Below are 20,081 nucleotides of genomic sequence, written 5' to 3'. Positions count from 1 at the left end.
CTGTCATTTGCCTAGATTTTTTCCTGGGCTCCAGGCCTGTATTTCCATCTCTTTTCCTGGACATGCCCTACTTGCATCCCGTGCCACATGTGCAAAATCCTGCACAGTATTAACCTCCTCCCCGAGATGACACAGCAGAACAATAAGCAGTTGCTTCCCCACAGCCTCCCACCTTGGTTAGTGAGCCACCTGGTCATTTTAGGCAACACTTGGGAGTCATTCTCAACCACTTCCTCTCCCTTAACACAGCCAGATCCGAATGGGCACCAGCTTCTCTCTCACATAGCTCTTGTGAACCCATTCCCTTGTCTCAGTTCTCACTGCCCCACCATAGTTTAGTCAGGGTGTCCAAACTTTTGGTTTCCCTGGGCCACATTGGAAGAAGAAGGAATTGTGTTGGGACACACATAAAATACGCTAACACTAATGATAGCTGATGAGCTAAAAAAAAAAAATCACACAAAAAAACTTATAATGTTTTAAGAAAGTTTACGAACTTCTTTTGGGCCGTATTCAAAGCCGTCCTAGGCCACGGGTTGGACAAGCTTGGTTATCATCCCCTCCTCACCCCCTTTATTTTACAGATGGGATCTTGCTCTGTCGCCCAGGCTGGAGTGCAGTGGTGCAATCATGGCTTAATGCAGGCTTAAACTCCTGGGCTCAAGCAGTCCTCTTGCTTCAGCCTCCTGGTAGCTAGGACTGTAGGCACATGCCACCATGGGTGGGTAATTTTTAAAAATGTTTTGTAGAGACACAGTCTCACTATATTGTCTAGGCTGGTCTCAGACCCCTGCCCCAAGCAATCCTTGCACCTCAGCTTCCTAAAGTTCTGGGATTAGAGGTGCGAGCCACCATGCCTGTCCCCATTTCCCCCTTTATAGTACAGTCCTTAGGAATATGGACTCTGAAGCCAGACTGCATACATTCTAATTTTGTTTTTCTTTTTTGTTTTGTTTTGAGGTGGAGTCTCACTCTGTCACGCAGGCTGAAGTGTGGTGGCACAGTCTCGGCTCACTGCAACCTCTACCTCCTGGATTCAAGCAATCCTCCTGCTTCAGTCTCCCAGGCAACTGGGATTACAAGCATGTGCCACCACGCCCAGCTAATTTTTGTATTTTAGTAGAGACGGGGTTTCACCATGTTGGCCAGGCTGGTCTCGGACTCCTGACCTCAAGTGATCTGCCTGCCTCAGCCTCCCAAAGTGCTGGGATCACAGGCATGAGCCACTGCACCTGGCCTCTTCTAATTTTGGATTTGCTACTTAGTTTTTGTCACTTAGTTTTGTGAACTTGGTCAAGTTTTGTAGCTTCTCTGTGCCTTGGCTTCTGTATTGGTAAATAGGGATAATAATTGGTTATAAGGATTAAATGATTTAACAGATAAAAAGTGCTTAGAACAGTGCCTGATACATCATGGTGATGTTGACTGTTGAAATAGCCACCTAGCTGACTGACCTCTGTAGCTGTTCCTCTTCTAAAGCCTTTCCCACTCTGCTATTGAGTCAGCTTTCAAAAATGGACATCAGACCACATTATTCCCTTTTGAAAGTCTTTCTGTGGCTTCCCTAATCTGACCACTACTTATAGACTTAGCTCATCTCCATTGTCCCTTTTCTCTCACTCTCTGTCATAGCTGTACTGTAAATAGTTGACAGTTTTTTGAATATGCTGTGATTTTGCATGCCTTGGCATCTTTGCATATGCTATTTATTCTTCTACTTGAAGTGCCCCTTCTTCCCTGGTGTTATTTGCAAATCTTTTAATGATCATTCCAGACTATGTCTAAACCTCCTGTGGAAACCTGGCCCTCTCCATGTAGAGCTGATCACTCCCTTCACACTCACCGTAATATATTGCCATCATTTATTTCTACTATCTGTTAAGCAAACAAGACTGAGCTTTAGCTCCCTGATGGTGGGAGATGAGTCTCTTCTTCCTCTCGTGATGCAGGGCTTTGTATAGTGATGAGCACAGAGCAGAGGCTCCATAAACATTGTTGAATTAGTAATCGCATGTTCGGAAGTTTACTAAGATTTCTGCACTACTTTTCTCCAATTTCTCCAGGCTGCAAGAATTAGTTGATCGAGTGCTGGAACGTTTTCAGGCATCTGGACTAATAGTGAAAGAGTGGAATAGTGTGAAACTGCATGCTACAGTTATGAATACACTATTCAGGAAAGACCCCAATGGTAAGTCCCCCAGAGAACTGTAGCACAGTTTGTGATCAGTGGCCTTGTGGCATCTCTGAGGTTTACACAGAATGGGCTATCAAAGAATCTCTGATATACTTCTTTTTAGACCTCTTAGCTTATTCTGATGAGCATAGTAGAGGTGGGCAAGAACATATATAGCATGGGACTGTGGCTTCCAGATCTTTTATTTCTGTCACACATAGGATTGCCCATATTTAGCAAATAAAAATATAGGACGCTTCAGTAAATTTTATATAAACAGTGAATAAGTTTTTGGCATAAGTATGTCGCATGTAATACTTGGTGGCTTTTTTTTTTTTTTTAAAGAGAGAAAGGAAGGTGAGCTAGTAAAAGTAAATGTTAAGTCAGTGTTTCTCAACTGGGGGTGATTTTGCCCCCAGCTAACATTTGGCATTGTCTGGAGACATTTTTGGTTATCATAGTTAGGGATTTGGAGATGGGTTGCTGCTGGCACCTAGTGGGTGCTGTCTAACACTCTACAATGCGTGGGATGGTCACCCACGACAAAGAATTATTCTTCCCAAAATGTCGTAGCACAGAGGTTGAGAAACCTTGTGTTAAAATAATAATGTTTTTCTTCATGGACTCTGAGCCTTTTTATAAAAATGCCTTGTTTTAATTCTTGATTTGGGATAGGTGTTTATTTCAAAAAGAAGTTTTCTTTTCTTCCTGTCCGTATCTCCAAAGTGAAAGCTTCTCTAGTACCTTCAGCATCTGATCAGGAGTCACACATTCAAGCCATATGAAACTCTTCCTTCCAAGATTCGTGGTTCAAAATACACTAGCACCAAGATCACATATTCTGGTTTCATTTCCTTTCTTGGGCCCGACCTTGGTTTTAGAAAATCTAGGTGGGGTCCAGGCACGGTGGATCATGCCTGTAATCCCAGGACTTTGGAAGGCTGAGGTGGGTGGATCACTTGAGTTCAGGAGTTCAAAACCAGCCTGGCCAACAAGGTGAAACCCCATCTCTACTAAAAATACAAAAATTAGCTGGGTGTGCTGACACATGCCTGTGATCCCAGCTACTTGGGAGGTTGAGGCAGGACAATCGCTTGAACCTGGGAGGCGGAGGTTACAGTGAGCCAAGATCGCACCACTGCACTCCAGCCTGGCGACAGAGCAAGACTCTTTCTCAAAAAAAAAAAAAAGAAAAAAATCTAGAGGAGAAGAGAATTCCATCAGGACTTGAACCATTGACTATTTGTAGGTTTTTAGTTAGGACAATTTGTGTGTCCCTTTTAGTTAAGGTACGTCTTTTAATTTCTCTCAGATATGTACCAAAGATCCCAACTGGAAATCGTTTGATATTAACCCAGTTTGGTTAGAGCCATGGTAGGACCAAGAAATATATAGCTATCTAGTTATTAGTTCTAAAATGTTACTATTTTGTGATATCATATTGAATTTTATTTAAGACTTATGAATAAATCTCTATTTTACTTTTGAGAACACTGAGATTAAAAGAGCTTCAAGTAACTCAGTCAAAGCCTATATATTCTTGTTTGGGTAGGTGATAGAATAATCCAAAACTTTGAACTTGTTCCAGTTGAGTGTGTGTGTGTATGTATATGTGTGTGTGTGTGTATATATATAAAATATATATATTATATATATATATAATACATATATATACTTTTTTTTTTTTGAGATGGAATCTCGCTGTGTCGCCCAGGCTGAAGTGTACAGTGGCGCGATCTCGGCTCACTGCAACCTCTGCCCCCTGGGTTCAAGCAGTTCTTCTGCCTCAGCCTCCTGAGTAGCTGGGATTACAGGCGCCTGCCACCGCGCCCAGCTAAGTTTTGGATTTTTAGTAGAGACAGGGTTTCACCATCTTGGCCAGGCTGGTCTTGAACTCCTGACCTCGTGATCTACCTGCCTTGGCCTCTCAAAGTGGTGGGATTACAAGCATGAGCCACTGTGCCCGGCCAAGTTGAGCATATTTCTTTCCTTCGGGGAGTAGTACTACAGAAAGTAGGACTATTTTAGGTATCTATGTATTATAATGTAGCTTGTCCAGTAGAAACATATAACTAGGTTTGTGCTGTTTGTTTTATTCTGGACAGTATATTTTAATTTTGGAAAACAAATTGAGAATCCCCTGAGGTGATGTGCATTTTAACATTACTATGTAATGGCAGAGTTTCAGAACTCTGGAGTATACCCTAAATTTATTGTTTCAGAAGACATATGGTATTAAGAAAACTGTCTGTGATGATTGAAGTATTCTGTATCTGTAATGTCCAATATGGTAGCCACTAGACACATGTGGTTACTGAGCACTTGAAAGGTGGCTAGTGAGACTGTGAAAGTGAACTTTTATTTTTAATTTTAATTAAAATTTATAGAGCCACATCTGGATAGGGGCCTCTGTTTTGGGTGTTGCAGGTATAGACAGTATTTAATTAGACATTTGTTAGCTATCAGTACATTTTCCATTTGTCTTAGTCTTTAAATATTTGTTCAGAGCTCTTAAAACTACATCATGGTCCATTATTAACTAATCTCTTAACACAGAAAGAGTTCATATATGTAGGAATCTGTATATTCTAAGTTGTGTGGATCCAGGTTTATATTCAGTTAGCACTAGAGCTTTATATAAGAGAGTGTTGTGTGTTCACAGTCTAGTTATCCCTCTGTTTGCAGATTTTCAAAATATAATCGCTTTATTGAGATATAATTCACATACTATACAATTTACTCTCTTGAGATATATATATATATATATATATAAAAAATTTAGTGGTTTTTAGTCTGGTTAAAGTTGTATAGCCATCACCACAATCAGTTCTAGAACATTTTCATTACCCTAAAATGAAACCCCATACCCATTGGCAGTCACTTTCCATTTCTTCCTACCCCTCTTACTCTGCCCTCCCCTGACCTCCACCAAGCCTTAGGCACCACCTGCCTGCTTTATGTCTCTATAGAGCTGTCTGTTTTGGACATTTCATATAAACAGAATCATGCAGTATGTGATCTTTTGAGGCTGGCTGCTTTCACGTAGCATAATATTTTCAAGGCTCATCCATGTTATAATATAGCAGTACTTCATTCCTTTTTTGTTTTCTGTGTGGGTTTTTTTTTTTTTTTTTTTTGAGACAAGGTCTCTGTTGCCTAGGCTGGAGTGTAGTAGAGTGATCTTGGCTCTCTGCAACCTCCACCTCCCACACTCAAATGATTCTCCCACCTCAGCCTCCAGAGTAGTTGCGACTACAGGCGCATGCCACTACACCCAGCTAATTTTTAAACTTTTTCTTCTTTTTTTCCCAAGATGGAGTTTCACTCTTGTTGCCCAGGCTGGAGTACAATGGGGCAATCTTGGCTCACTGCAACCTCTGCCTCCCCAGGTTCAGGCGATTCTCTTGCCTCGGCCTCCCGAGTAGCTGGGATTACAGGCGTGCGCCACCATGCCCGGCTAATTTTTGCATTTTTAGTAGAGATGGGGTTTCACCATGTTGATCAGGCTGGTCTCCAACTCCTGACCTAAGGTAATCCACCTGCCCCGGCCTTCCAAAGTGCTGGGATTACAGACGTGATCCACCACACCTGGCCTAACCTTTTTTTTTTTTTTGTAGTGACAAGGTCTCACTATATTGCTCAGGTTGGTTCCAAACTCCTGGGATCAAGTGATCCTTCTACCTCAGCCTCCCAGAGTGTTGGGATTACAGACGTGAGCCACCATGCCTGGTGCTTCATTTTTTTATGGCCGAATAATATTCCATTGTATGGATATGCCACATTTTATGTATCCATTCATCAATTGTTGAACATTTATGTTGTTTCCACTTTTGATATTTATTTAGTATTAATGTATTTGTTGTTCTTTTGCAACTTCACACATTCCCTTTCTCCTAATTTTAAGTTGTGAAACATGCATGGCATTGGGATCTTTGATTAAGAGCATTCTTCTCTTTAGAGAAATAGTTCCATAGTTACGCATGTGCAACTCCAGTGGGCTAGCTGAAATGTATTATGTATTCTGTTCATGGAGTTTTTAAAACTCTAGATATATTTGATCAATTCTGGCCTAGTACTCTCCTTACTTATATAAGTAAAATAATGTACTTAAAGGTGGAAATAAGTATTTTTGAAGGTCTGTCAGTGGGTAGGAAATGATTAATATTTCAGAAAATATTCTGAGTTAATTCTTGAGGATGCTTTGAATTTTTTCTGCTCTGGACTCTCCTGTATTGAATTTTTACTTGAAAAGGACATGAAATGATGTTACATTTCTTTTCTTTCCTGTTTCCCTCTCCTTTGATATTCTTTTTGTTGCCAACCTTTAAGGATGTCTTTTGAGATATGCAACCCAAATTAACTCAAGAAGCTAGAGCACAGCTTGGTTTAGGCTAAGGTCATAGATTTGCTGCATTTCTGTGTAGAATGTCTGTCAGGATACCTTTGATTGCAACTAAAGGGCTCTTTTTCCTTTGGGGGAAGTCCTTAAATCAACCCAGAGCATGAGTGCCAGCAGTTTTGACTAGCTAATGTGTGAACCCTTATGTGTTTTTACATATTTAAAATTATATGCCACTTTTCTTGGATCTATAGAATGTAAGGAACCTTTGAAGATCACTTAGTCCTACCTCTCACTTTGTCAGTGAGGAACTAAGGTCCACAATGGAGACGTAATTTGCCTAATAATGTAGCTAGTTGTATAGTTAGGAATATATAGTGAGTGCCTGGAGAATGTCAAATGAATAGATTAATGAATAAATGTATATTGAATGAATCGTTGACAGAACTGAGACTAGAAGCCAGGTCTCTTGATTCATGGCCTGACATTTTTCCTCTGCATTATGCCACTTTCCAGGTAGTACATGAAAATTTTGCTAGTTGTACCTATGTACCTATAGAAGTCCAAGAGAAAACAACCAACCAATCTGAGCTTCTAACATTATCTTTGGAATATTTACAGCTGAAGGCAGGTACAATCTCTACACAGCGGATGGCAAATATATCTTCAAGGAAAGAGAATCATTTGATGGCCGAAATATTTTAAAGGTCAGTATGAAGCAGAGTGACTTGGAAATCCTTTGGCACATGTCCTAAATAAAGGAGGAAAAGGAATAGTTCTCCTTTTAACAATAGAGTATATTTTTTCATACTACTTCATACTTTTTCTCATACTTGTTTTTTTTAATTATCTAAAGGGAAAGAGAGGAAAAGTAGATGGTCCCCTTAAGGTTTTGGCACTTCTAGAGTATTTGAAATTGGTGGTTTGTTTGTTTATTTATCTGAGACTGTCTCGCTCTGTTGCTAAGGCTGGAGTGCAGTGGTGCAAACACGGCTCACTGGAGCCTTGACCTCCTGAGCTCAAGTGATCCTACCACCTCTGTCTCTCAAAGTGCTGGAATTACAGGTGTGAGCCTCTGCACCCTGCCTGAAATTAGTGATATAAGAAACACTTAGCAAAAAAAAAAAAAAAAAAAATCCTTAGGTATTCCAACTACTTGGATTCATAGAAATAAGTTGATTTCAACCGAAGTTTTACTCTGTACTTACCTCTAGAGGTTTGAGCTTGTATTTTTTAAAGTGGAAAATAATTATTTGTCTTGTTTAGTAGATTTTTCTCTTTACCCACAAAGTCAATCTCTGTACTGGCTTTATAATCCATTTTTACTTAGAAACAGCCTATGTCCTAAAAAGTAGATGGTCCATTTTTGACTGTGGAAGCTTTGCCTTTCTGAGTGTTGAATTAATCTATGAAATGAAAGTAAAGGGGTTCTTCAAGATTACATTTATCTTTCTCCAGCAGACTACCCTTCTGTAATTTTCGTGATTTATGCCTCCTCTATCAGGTTAACATGCCATTGTTCCTCTGGACAAAGAGAAACATAAGTTGATACTAATGGAGAGGTTTTCAATTCTTCTTTTCACTTGCTCTGTAAGGGTTTAGGTCATTTTCAAGGCTTTGGGTGTTTTGCTGAGATGGAGGAGGGAGTATATAATAACATCAGAATAAGCTTTAGCTTTAGAAATGCTTTTACTTTTTCTTCCCTATCTCACCCTCCATTCCCTTATCTTGTCGCTTTACAGTTTTTTTTGCCAAATGCCTAATGTGGCCCCATTGCCTTAATTAATGACATCACTCTTCAACAGCTGTGACTGCTTACCAAGGAGCCCAATAGGGCAGTGCCAGCCATCGACTCAGACAGGCATTCCTGCACCCGCATTGCAGAGCTATGCCGAGTCCTTCCTTTCCTTGATATATTTTCTCTTTTTGAGTAGTTTTCTTGTTTTTGAGGTAGCTCTGGGTTTGAGTAGCAGGCTGCTAATGAATTCAGTTGTAGTTAACTTGACTGTTTTTTCCAGGCTACAGCTTCGGTGTGATATGAATCTTTCTCCTCCTTTATCTCCCTTCTTTGGGGATTTTCCAGTATCACAATGAATTACTTTGCTTTTTGTTATTGTTAATTTGGTTAAGAAAGAAAATAGACTGAATGGGGAAAGAAATCTTTAGGAATGGCTCAAAGCCAACTGGGTTTTCTGGAGTTAAAACTGAAGCCTTGTGTGTTGGTACAAGTCAGGTGTGAGGTGCTTTGACATCTATAAGAGTGGGGTGATGGCAGAGAGCCTGTTGGGTGGCTGTATGAGCAGTGTGGAGCTCTTACCTTGGTATAGAATTTCTCTCATTCTGGGAAGTAAGTTTTCCATTTAACTATGCTTTTTCCTGAAATCTTCTGAACCACCCCAGTGATGATATGAACGTAGCTCCCTCTGGTGTTGACAAGGACTTGCTATATCAGTAATACCCTTATTAATTCAAGCCAAATCACTTTTAGACCTGGACCTAGCTAGGTTCTTGGAGACCATTTAGTCCAATTCCCCACTTTAATCTCTGACACAAAATCTACTAAGGTAGGGCTGGGCGCGGTGGCCCACGCTTGTAATCCCAGCACTTTGGGAGGCCAAGGCGGGTGGATCACAAGGTCAGGAGTTCAAGAGCAGCCTGGCCAACACAGTGAAACCTCATCTCTACTAAGAATACAAAAATTAGCCGGGCATGGTGGTGGGCACCTGTAATCCCAGCTACTCAGGAGGCTGAGGCAGGGGAATTGCATGAATCCGGGAGGCAGAGGTTGCAGTGAGCCAAGATCGGGCCACTGCACTCCAGCCTGGGCAACAGAGCTAGACTCCACCTCAAAAAAAAAAAAAAAAAATCTACTAAGGTAAAGTGACTTGCCAGAGGTACTGCTAGTTAGTAGCAGAGTCTGAATCAGAACAGAAAGACTCAAAACTCACAAATTGAGCATTGTGTTCTGCTGCCTCCCATAAAGATGCCCAGTGTTTAGGTAGAGAACATTAGGTATTTGAAGTTGGGTCTATCTGCCTGAACTGGGATAATGGCCATTTAAAGTTTGTTTCATAAATGGTGGGGCAGTGAGTGTGCCAATTAGTCTAAAACCGTAGCTAGTTAATAATTAGATTCTTGTATTGAACATGATATCAACACTAACCGAAATACTTACTGACTGTATACCATCTGTCAGACTATGTGCCCTAAAGATGAAACAGTCTTTGTGATACAATGCCTGCCTTCTAGGAGCTTCCAGTCCTTGAGGGGTACAGCTAGTTAATAGACATTTAGAATGTAGAAACCATGGAGTGAGTTACGGACAAGTGCCTTTGACCACAGATAGTTATGATGACATATCCTTTAGTATAGTATCTAATACTTACTCTTTAATCACTAGTTCCAGAAAAATAATCTTTCACCTGTGTTCAATCAAGAGAATTAACTACTTTTTAAAATAAAAGTAAATTGTGGGCTCCAACAGTTACCTCCCACCCCCAACACAGAGGCAATTAAGTGTTTGTGAAGTAGCCGTAGTCCACCCACCTTTTGGCATTACCATGAATGGACATGTCTTTCTCAATTAAAACATGAGACTCCATGGCCCTGCCCTTAAAATAAAAACAGGATTTAGAAAACCAGTGGACTTCATATATATATATATGTGTGTGTATATATATATATACACACACACACATATATATGTATAGTTTTTGTCCAATATGAAATTATTATGTTTAGAAAGAAAAAAATCAATTTCACTAACAAGATAGGAACTGACTTGGAGTAAACAGAAAGGTTAACTGCATTGGTTGTTAAGGAGCCCAGGCGTACGTGTGCAGCATATTAACAGCTACATAGGCCAAGGATCAGGAATGCTGGTGATGGGAGGCAGCCTTAGAAAAAAAATCAACTTCATCTACTATTCAAAGAGAAACAAAACAAGAAAGAAAGTCATTGCTCATTGCTGTAAGAATTTAATGAGTAACAGCCAATTGCTATTCTACTCCATGAAGAAAATTGGTTCTTTTGGCTTGGTATAATATGTGTTCTGGGTGCCTTAATAAGAAAAAAAGAAATCTTTAATGACTAATGCAGATGGAAGCCACATTTTTCTTTCGTACAGCTTTTTTGAGAGTTGTTGCAGCTGTAATATACTAGTGTCTGGTTATTCCTAGTTAAAATAAGAAAGTCTTTCCCTAAGAAAGACTTTGAATTAAGAATTGACAACTAGAATCATTCTCCTGTGTTATTCAAACCTGAAAAGGAACAAACATATTTGGTTATGGTGTTTTTTTACGGAAAAGTGCCAGATAGCTCCAAAAGGAGGATGCATGAGTGAGGAAGACTTAGGCCAAATTAATGGGATGGTGCCCCCTCAGAGAGTGTCCATTTCTAATCTAAGAGATAGCAAAAAAAAAAGGTGCTGTTTGTATAGCCTTAGGCAGTGATAAATTTATAATTGGAGAAATCATACTGACCTAAAGACACACTGCCTGGAAGTAACTGCTCCCTCACTAGCTAGAAGTAAAATGGTCATTAACTGCCAGCTTCTAGGGAGAGAGGTAATGACAGTCTGTTTGGGGTCTTAAGCAATAGAATCAGTGTTCCAAGATTGTGCTGTCAGCAGATTGAACCAGGGGTTCAAAAGCATAGCTTCTGACTGCAGAGTGAAGAGGAGGCATTAGAGCCCTAGATTGTACTCATCAGAGAAGGTGGTATGGTACAAATAAAGGCACAGTGATATATTTGGGAAAGAATGGAAAGTACTATAGGTCTAAAGTCAGAGGATAGTGTAAAAGTGCATTATCTTTAGACACTTAAAAATCCTGGAAAATATAAGCCATGTAAAAGGGAAATGAATTTGTACCTTTTCTATTTTATATATAAGAATCTTTAAATTTAGAGAAAGAAGAGACTGGCAGTATTAAACTGACTGTATTAATTTTAAATACTTTCCCCTGAAAATGTTTTAAATCTCTAGCCTCACTGAGACTTTTCTTGAAAGATGTGACTGAGTCACCCACGTATTTCATTCAGTTTTGGTTTTGTCCCATCTCTGTTCTTTAGAGCCTTTAAAAGGACAATTAGAATGAATAAATTTAAATGAGATCTTTATTTAGTTTGCTTTACTTAGAGACATTTTTATGAAGGAAGCTTTTAAAAATACTGTTTATTCTTTTTTGCTGAAATATATATATATGTACATAAGACATTTACTGTTGAACAAGTAGTCATAAAATCAACAGTGTTGACTACTACCAAGGTCAAAGAGTAGAGTCTGCCTCCCATGCCCCTCCCGGGAGACTCTTTAGTCAGTCTGTCCTAAGGGAACAAAAGCACAATTAACTTCTTAAACACTCTCAGGGGAGAGGCTTGTTTTGAATGAATATTTTGTTTTGAAGTATTAGAAGAGTGTTGAAAAGATAAATTCAATTTTTTTTTTCTAGAGGACAGAAGAGATGTGAGATTTAGAACTATGTGGTCACTTTTTAAAAAATTTCATGAACTTTATTTTTTTAGGTTCACAGCAAAATTGAGCAGAAAGTATACAGTGTTCCAAATCGCTGCACACGCACAGCCTCCCCCACTTTTGGCATCTGACGCCAGATTCGTGCATCTTTAAAATCAATAGGCCACACTGACCATCATTTACATTAGGATTCACTCCGATTTTCTCTATTGAGTTCCTCTTTTCAGTTATATTCATTTCTGCTCCGATTCTTTTTTTTTTTTTGAGATGGAGTCTCGCTTTGTTACCCAGGCTGGAGTGCAGTGGCGCGATCTTGGCTCACTACAAGCTCCGCCTCCTGGGTTCACGCCATTCTTCTCCTGCCCCAGCCTCCCCAGCAGCTGGGACTACAGGCGCACGCCGCCGCGCCCTGCTAGTTTTTTGTATTTTTTTTAGTAGAGACGGGGTTTCACTGTGTTAGCCAGGATGGTCTCGATCTCCTGACCTCGTGATCCGCCCGTCTCAGCCTCCCAAAGTGCTGGGATTACAGGCTTTTTTGTATTTTTAGTAGAGACAAGGTTTCACCATGTTAGCCAGGATGGTCTTGATCTCCTGACCTCGTGATCCGCCCGCCTCGGCCTCCCGAAGTGCTGGGATTACAGGCGTTAGCCACCGCGCCTGGCCTCTGCTCTGATTTTTTAAATTATTTCTTTTATTCTGCTTAATTTGGATTTAATTTGCTCTTACTTTTCTAGTTTACTAAGGTAGAAGCTTAGATTATTGATTTTTCTTTTCTAACATACGCACTAAATGCTATAAATTTCCCTCTAAGCACTGCTTTTGATGTATCCTACACATTTTGATAAGTTGTATCTTCATTTTCATTTAGCTTAAACTGTTTTAAATTTCTCTTGAGGTGTCTTTTTTAAAAGTCAATTTTTAATTTCTTTAGGTATAAGGCCCCATTGCTCTGTCACCCAGAGTGGAGTGCAGTGGCACAATCATAGCTCATTGCAGCCTGGAACTTATGGACTCAAATAATCCTTCCACCTCAGCCTCCCAAGTGACTGAGACTACAGGCATGCACTGTCATGCCTGGCTAATTTTTCTTTTAAATTGTTTTGTAAAGATGGGGTTTCACTATGTTATCCAGGCTGTTCTCTAACTCCTGGGTTCAAGCAATCCCCCCACCTCAGCCTTACACAATGTTGGGATTATAGGAGTGAGCTACCACACACAGCTAAGAGAAACCAGCTAAGGGTGTGGTAGCTAAGGTCTTTTTGACCCATGTGTTGGTAAGAAGTGTGTGTGTTTGTGTGTTTTTTTTTTTTTTTTGGAGACCGAGTGGTTCTATCGCCCTGGCTGGAGTGCAGTGGCATGATTTTTGCTCACTGCAACCTCCACCCCCCTAGGTTCAAGCAATTCTCATGGCTCAGCCTTCCAAGTAGCTGAGATTACAAGCGCGTGCCACCACACCCAGCTAATTTTTGTATTTTTAGTAGAGATGGGGTTTCACCCCATCAGGATGGTCTCGAACTCCGGACCTTGTGATTCGCCCACCTTGGCCTTCCAAAGTGCTGGGTTTACAGACGTGAGCCACTGCACCTGGCTGAAGTGTGTAGTTTAATTTCCACCTATTTTGGGATTTTCCTGCTATCTTTGTTATTACTTTCAAGTTTAATTTCACTGTGGCCTGAGAGCAGACACTGTGTGATACTATTCTTTTAAACTTATTACAGCAGTATTTTGTGGCCCAGAATGTGATCTGTCTTCGTCATTGTTTCCTGTGAGCCTGAGAAGAACATGTAATCTGCTGTTGTTGGATGAAATATTCTATAGATGTCAATTATATCCAGTCAGTTGGTAGTGCTGTTGAGTTCCACTATATCCTCACTGGTTTTATGCCTTCTGGATCCATCCATTTCTGATATATGGGGGTTAAAGTCTCCAACTATAATAGTGAGTTCATTGTTTCTTCTTGCTTCTGTCAACTTTTACCTCATGTATTTTGACACTGTTTTTAGGCACGTATGTGTTAAGGATTGTTAGGTCTTCTTGGACAGTTGATCTTTTTATCATTATGTATTGCTCCCTTTTATTCATAATAACTTTCCTTGCTCTAAAGTTTGCTCCATCTGAAATTAATATAGCTACTCAACTTTCTTTCAGTTAGTGTTAGAATGGCATATCTTTCTTCATCCCTTTATTTACTTTTTCTTTTCTTTCTTTTTTTTTTAAAGAACCCATCTATGCTGGGACATCCCTTTATTTTTCATCTCTGTGTGTCTTTATATTTAAATCGTGTCTCTTGGCTGTGTACAATGGCTCATGCCTGTAGTCCCAGCACTTTGGGAGGCCCAGGTGGGAGGATCACTTGAGCCCAGGAGTTCAAGACCAGCATAAGCAACACAGTGGGACCCTGTCTCTACAAAAAATTTTAAAAATTAGCTGGGCATGGTGGTGCATGCCTGTAGTCCCAGCTACTTTGGAGGCTGAGGTGAGAGGATCACTTGTGCCTGGGAGGTTGAGGCTACAGTGAGCTATGACTGCACCATTGCACTCCAGCCTGGGTGACAGAGTGAGACCCTGTCTCAAAATAAATAAATAAATAAAAAGTCGGTCTCTTGTAGACAATATATTGTTTGGGTGCTTTTTTTTTTTTTAAAAATCTAACACTCTCTGTCTCTTAATTGGTGTATTTAGACCATTGATGTTTAAAGTGATTATTGATTAATATAGTTGGATTAGTGTTTATTATATATGTTACTGTTTTCTACTTATTGCCCTTGTTCTTTGTTTCTAGTTTTGCCTCCCACCCTTTTTCTGCCTTTTTTTTTGTTTTATTTGAATATTATATATAATTTCTTTTTCTCTCCTTTCTTAGCATATCTCTTATACTTGTTTCTCCCTCATTTTTTGAAGGATAATTGCACAGGGTTCAGAATTCTAGGTTGATAGAGTTTCTTTCTCTCAACAGTATTTCACTCCACTCTCTTCTTGATTGCGTGGTTTCTGAGGAAAAGTCAAATGTAATTCTTATCTTTGCTTCTATATAGGAAAGGTATTTGTTTTTTCCCTTTGGCTCCTTTCATAATTTTTTCTCTATCTTTGATTTTCAGAAGTGTAACTATGATATGCCTAGGTACAGTTTTGTTTTGTTTTTTTTTGGGGGGTTTTTTTTTTGGCGTTTATTCTGCTTGGTACTCTCTGAGCTTCCTAGATCTGTGGTTTGGAATCTAACATTAATTTGGGGAAATTCTCAGTCTTTATTCCTTCAAATATTGTTTCCATTCCTTTTTTTCTTCTTCTTCTGGTATTTGCATCGTGTATACCTTACATCTTTTGTAGTTGTACCACAGTTCTTGGATATTCTGTTGTGTTTTTTCAGTCTTTGTTCTCTGCTTTTCAGTTTGGGAAGTTTCTGTTATCATATCCTCAAGCTCAGAGATTCTTTCTCAGCCATGTCCAGTCTGCTAGTGAGCCCATCAAAGACATTCTTTATTTTTGTTACAGTATTTTTATTATTTATTTATTTACTTATTTATTTATTTTGAGATGGAATCTCACTCTGTCGCCCAGGCTAGAATACAGTGGCACAATCTCGGCTCACTGCAACCTCCGCCTCCTGGGTTCAGGCGATTCTCCCGCCTCAGCCTCCCGAGTAGCTGGGATTACAGGAACCCACAATCATATCTGGCTAATTTCTGTATTTTTGTAGAGATGGGGTTTCACCACATTGGTCAGGCTGGTCTTGAACTCCTGACCTCAGGTGATCCGCCTGCCTCGGCCTTCCAAAGTGCTGGGATTACAGGCGTGAGCCGCTGTGCCCAGTTGTTACCGTGCTTTTAGTCACTAGCATTTCTCTTTGATTCTTTCTTAGAATTTCCATCTCTCTGCCTACATTATCCATCTGTCCTTGCATGTTGTCTCCTTTATCCATTGGAGTCATAGTTGTTCCTGGTCTGATAATTCCAATATCCCTGTCATTTCTGACTCTGGTTCTGATGTTTGCCCTGTGTCTTCAAATTGTGTTTTTTTGCCCTTTACTATGTCTTGTAATTTTTTGTTGAATCTGAACATGATGTACTGGGTGAAAGGGACTCCTGTAAAAAGGCCTTTTGTGGTGTGATGGTGAGGTTGGAGGGAGGGGAAGTGTTCTGTAATTCTGTGATTAGGTCTTAGTCTTTTGGTGAGCTTGTGCCACTGGACTGTGAATGTCACCTGTGCTTCTCATCACCCTCGTTAGGTGGGACAGGATGGTTAGAGGGGCCCCTATGTGGAAGGCTGGAGGGAGCTGAGGTGGGGTTCCTGCACATGGAAGGTTAGTGCCCACTAGGGCTGGATATTTCTCTTCCCCACTGTGGATGGCTAGAGGGGGCTGGAGTTGGGTATCATCCTTCTCCTAGGTATGTTAAGCTTTCATAAAACCCCAGCAGGTTAGGCTCTGGTAAAATAGTTTCTCCTGAGGGCAGGCTTTGTTAGGAACAAAGTGGTCTGGTGTATTTCAGAATGGTTCTTTTATTCCTCCCCCTGCTGGAAGCAGGAGGCCAAGTAGAGCTCCTGGAGGTAAAACTACAAAAACCTTTGGTGAGTTGGTTCCCTGGAGTTTCTAACTTTTAGACTTGTCCACACAGCCTGTAGCAGTTTGTCAATTACAGTTAGGTTTCTCCACTCTCTGGAGGTTTCTCCTGTGGGTTTCTGCTCCATTGTGATTCTCTGTATCGACCTGTGTGTATCTCCAGTTTTGGGGGCAGCAGTTTGTCCCCAACCTCACCTCTCTGATAGACCTATGAAGAGTTGTCAAGGTTTTAGTTTGTTCAGCTTTTCACTTGTTAGGATGGAGTGGCGACTTCCAAACTCCTTTATGCTAGACTGTAAACTAGAAGTCTTGTAGCTTTTTTAAAAAGATACTAATGCTTGCAAAGGAAGACTAGCATTTAGAAAGTGTATTATTTCTTTCTTTTTCTTTTCTTTTTTTTTTTTTGAGATGGAGTTTTGCTCTTGTTGCCCAGGCTGGAGTGCAATGGTGCGATCTTGGCCCACCGCAGCCTCTGCCTCCCAGGTTTAAGCAATTCTCCTGCCTCAGCATCCCGAGTAGCTGGGACTACAGTCGTACACCACCATGACCGGCTAATTTTGTATTTTTAGTAGAGACGGAGTTTCACCATGTTGGTCAGGCTGGTCTCGAACTTCTGACCTCAGGTAATCCACCCGCCTTGGCCTCCCAAAATGTTGGGATTATAGGCGTGAGCCACCATGCCCAGCCAGAAAGTATATTATTTCATTTGAGGAAGAAAACATTGTGTCTTTTTATTATCCAGTTTTATTATTCAGTTCAATATTCAGCCATATTATGTACTGTTTTTGAAAATTATTTCTTTGTCACTTGGCTCTTCTTTAGATTTTTTTCTCAAAACTCAAATTTCTCAGAAAGTCTTTCCTTGATTGTCTATTGCTGAATGTCTCATTGCACTATTATAGCAGGATATATAACAGCAAATGGAATTTAGGATAAAGTTATTGTCCCTTGATTTTCACCATGGCTCTTGTGCCTTTTTTACTTAGTTATATTTCTATGACTGGACATTTTAATATTGTTTAAGTAAAATCACTAGCAGATGTCACTTCTTCTATACAAACTACAGTTCAGTTGGCCATACTAATATTTTATAATAGCGTTTACATATAGCATTGAAAGCAATTACATTATTCTTGACAATCATGTGAAGTAGATAATTGTTAGTGAAACAAAATACAACTTTCTGAAGAATCATTTGGAAAGTAAAAATGTTATTTAAAAGGATCAATTAGAGAATGAGAGAGTCCTTGGAGATTACATATATGCACTCACATACACATATATTCAATCAAAGATTGGAAGAAAGAGTCAAGGAAATCTCTGGCAAATGGCAAAGAGAAAATGTGAGGGGAAAATATGGCAAAGAGGGTTCTCAATCAGTGCAAAAATTAACTATTAGGGTTCTAAAAGAAGGAAGTAGACCCTAAGGTCTTGAATTTGGATGAAAGAGGCTCTGAACTGGTAGTGCTCCCAGGCATATGGCAGTAGCAAACAGAAATCTCTGGAAGAGGGTACCATCGTCCTCTGTCTAAAAATATTCCTCCAGGGAACTTTGTCTCCAAAAGTGACCAGTACACAGTCAAAGGTGATGAGACATAAGAGGAAACCAGTCACAATAAGCAAACAGACTTATAAAACTCATAAATATATGATATACTAGAGTTATCAGACTTGTACTAAAAACAACTATGCTTACTGTGTTCGAAGAAATCAAAGCCAAGCTTAAATTTGTTTTTTAATTCTTAAAATTGAAAAAGCCAAACATGGTGGCTCACGCCTGTAATCCCAGCGCTTTGGGAGGCTGAGGCAGGAGAATCGCTTGAAACTGGGAGGTGGAGGTTGCAGTGACCTGAGATCATACCACTGCACTCCAGCCTGGGCAACAGAGTGAGACTCCATCTCAGAAAATAAAAAAATTAAAATACGGAGATGAGGTCTTAACTATGTTGCCCAGACTGGTTTCGAACTTCTGGGCTTAAGTGATCCTCCTTCCTTGGCCTCCCAAGTGCTAGGATTATAGGCGTGAGTCACTGTGTCTGGCTGGCAAGCTTAAAATTTTTATTAGAGAATTGGGAACTATTAAAAAGAAAAACCAATATAACAGTTCTGAAAAAGAACCAAATAGAAATGCTAGAACTGTAAAAGGCAATAACTGAAATAAAGAGCTCAATGTATGGGTTTAGCAGCAAATAAAACATAGCTGAAGAGGGAAATAGTGAACCAGAACATCAGGAGAAATTATCTAGAATGATGCATAGACAGAGATAAAAATTACAGAAAGAGAACAAGACATTCAGGATAGTAAGTGAGAAGATCTAACATATATTTAATTGGAACCTCAGAAGGAGAGAATGGGGCATAGTTGGTGAAAAACATCAATCTAAAGATTAAAGAAACCCGATGAATTTTAAACAGGAACTCTGTTAAGTGAGCTTATATTGTACTTTGCTTTCTTACAACTTGTGGCTCAATCATGGACAACATTAACTAAACTACTTGAGTCCTAACAGTATTTAAACTGATGGCCAAAATTTAATGGCAATATCTACATTACAAAGAATAAAAAGCAGGAAATTCAGCCAAATAATGCATTTCTTAAAGTAGATTATTAAAAAAGAAAGAAGAATAAAAGTATTCAGGATTCCTTTTACTATTCTTATTATATTTCTATAAGTCTAAAACTATGTTGAAATAAAAAGTTTTATAAAGAAAGAAGGACAGACAGACATGCACTTAGGAGCTTAGTAGGACATTTAACCATTTGGGGTGGGTATGTGTTTATATAGCACCTTCCAGAAAAGTTTGTTGATTCTTGGCTATATCTTTTTGCAATGTTTACAATAGATGAACCTTTTATTAACTGTTGATCTTACCACATAAATTGGGCCATTTGACTTCAAAGAGTGTAAGAATTTAATTGGTATAAAGAACAACTTTCTGATTAGAGTGTTTCATATTAGAGCAATTTACTAAAAAGGTAGCTGCATCTTTCATGGGAGTGTTTTTGTTTTAAGAGAGGATAACCCATTTCTCTAGTCTGAGTAAGCACCATAAAGCCATTCTTCCTACCACCATCCCTTTCAGACTAGTCCCTATTTATTCTCCCCAACCTGTCTGTCACCTCTATCATTATACCAAAATAGCACTGTAAAAAGTCATTGATAGCCCCTATTTGTTCAGTGCCTTGATCTACTTTTACTTTTTCCCCAGTATCCGCATGGAAAGTGTTAAGCCCTTTTCTCCTTCAAATGCTTTCTTCTCTTGGCTTCAGGGGCAATTGGCTCTCCTGGTTTTCTTCCTGACTCTGGAGCTGCTTTTTAAAAAATTCACTCCATAATATGTCTATTCCCTAAGGTTTTGTCCTTATCTCTGTGTTTTTCTTTTACTTCAGTCTTCGTGTATTCAAATGATACTTGTTCTTCAAAGTCTAATACAGATATTACCTTTTCCTTAATGGTAAGAGCCGTCCAAATCAATGGAGCTCTCTCCATCTCTCAGCGCCCCGCCTCTCCCTACTTTGATTGTTCAGAGACCTCTT

At 39.7% G+C, this 20,081-nt stretch overlaps 1 protein-coding gene across 4 annotated transcripts in view; it reads left to right on the top strand.

Moving 5' to 3' along the window:
• The window catches only part of ASCC1 (activating signal cointegrator 1 complex subunit 1), a 120,067-nt gene that overhangs the window by 80,890 nt on the left and 19,096 nt on the right, over nt 1–20,081 (top strand). For 2 of the 4 annotated variants that reach the window (XM_009214717.4, XM_009214719.4), the window contains exons 8-9: nt 2,064–2,188; nt 7,134–7,219. In XM_009214717.4, coding sequence (XP_009212981.2) covers nt 2,064–2,188; nt 7,134–7,219 — 211 coding nt within the window. The remainder of the gene's footprint in view (nt 1–2,063; nt 2,189–7,133; nt 7,220–20,081) is intronic. The other 2 variants (XM_021943379.2, XM_031652263.1) reach the window with 1 other exon arrangement.

Source organism: Papio anubis, chromosome 11, assembly GCF_008728515.1.
Source record: "Papio anubis isolate 15944 chromosome 11, Panubis1.0, whole genome shotgun sequence".
Lineage (NCBI taxonomy): Eukaryota > Metazoa > Chordata > Mammalia > Primates > Cercopithecidae > Papio > Papio anubis.
The sequence above is the reverse complement of the archived record's forward strand: the minus strand, read 5'-3'. Positions and strand labels throughout refer to the sequence as shown.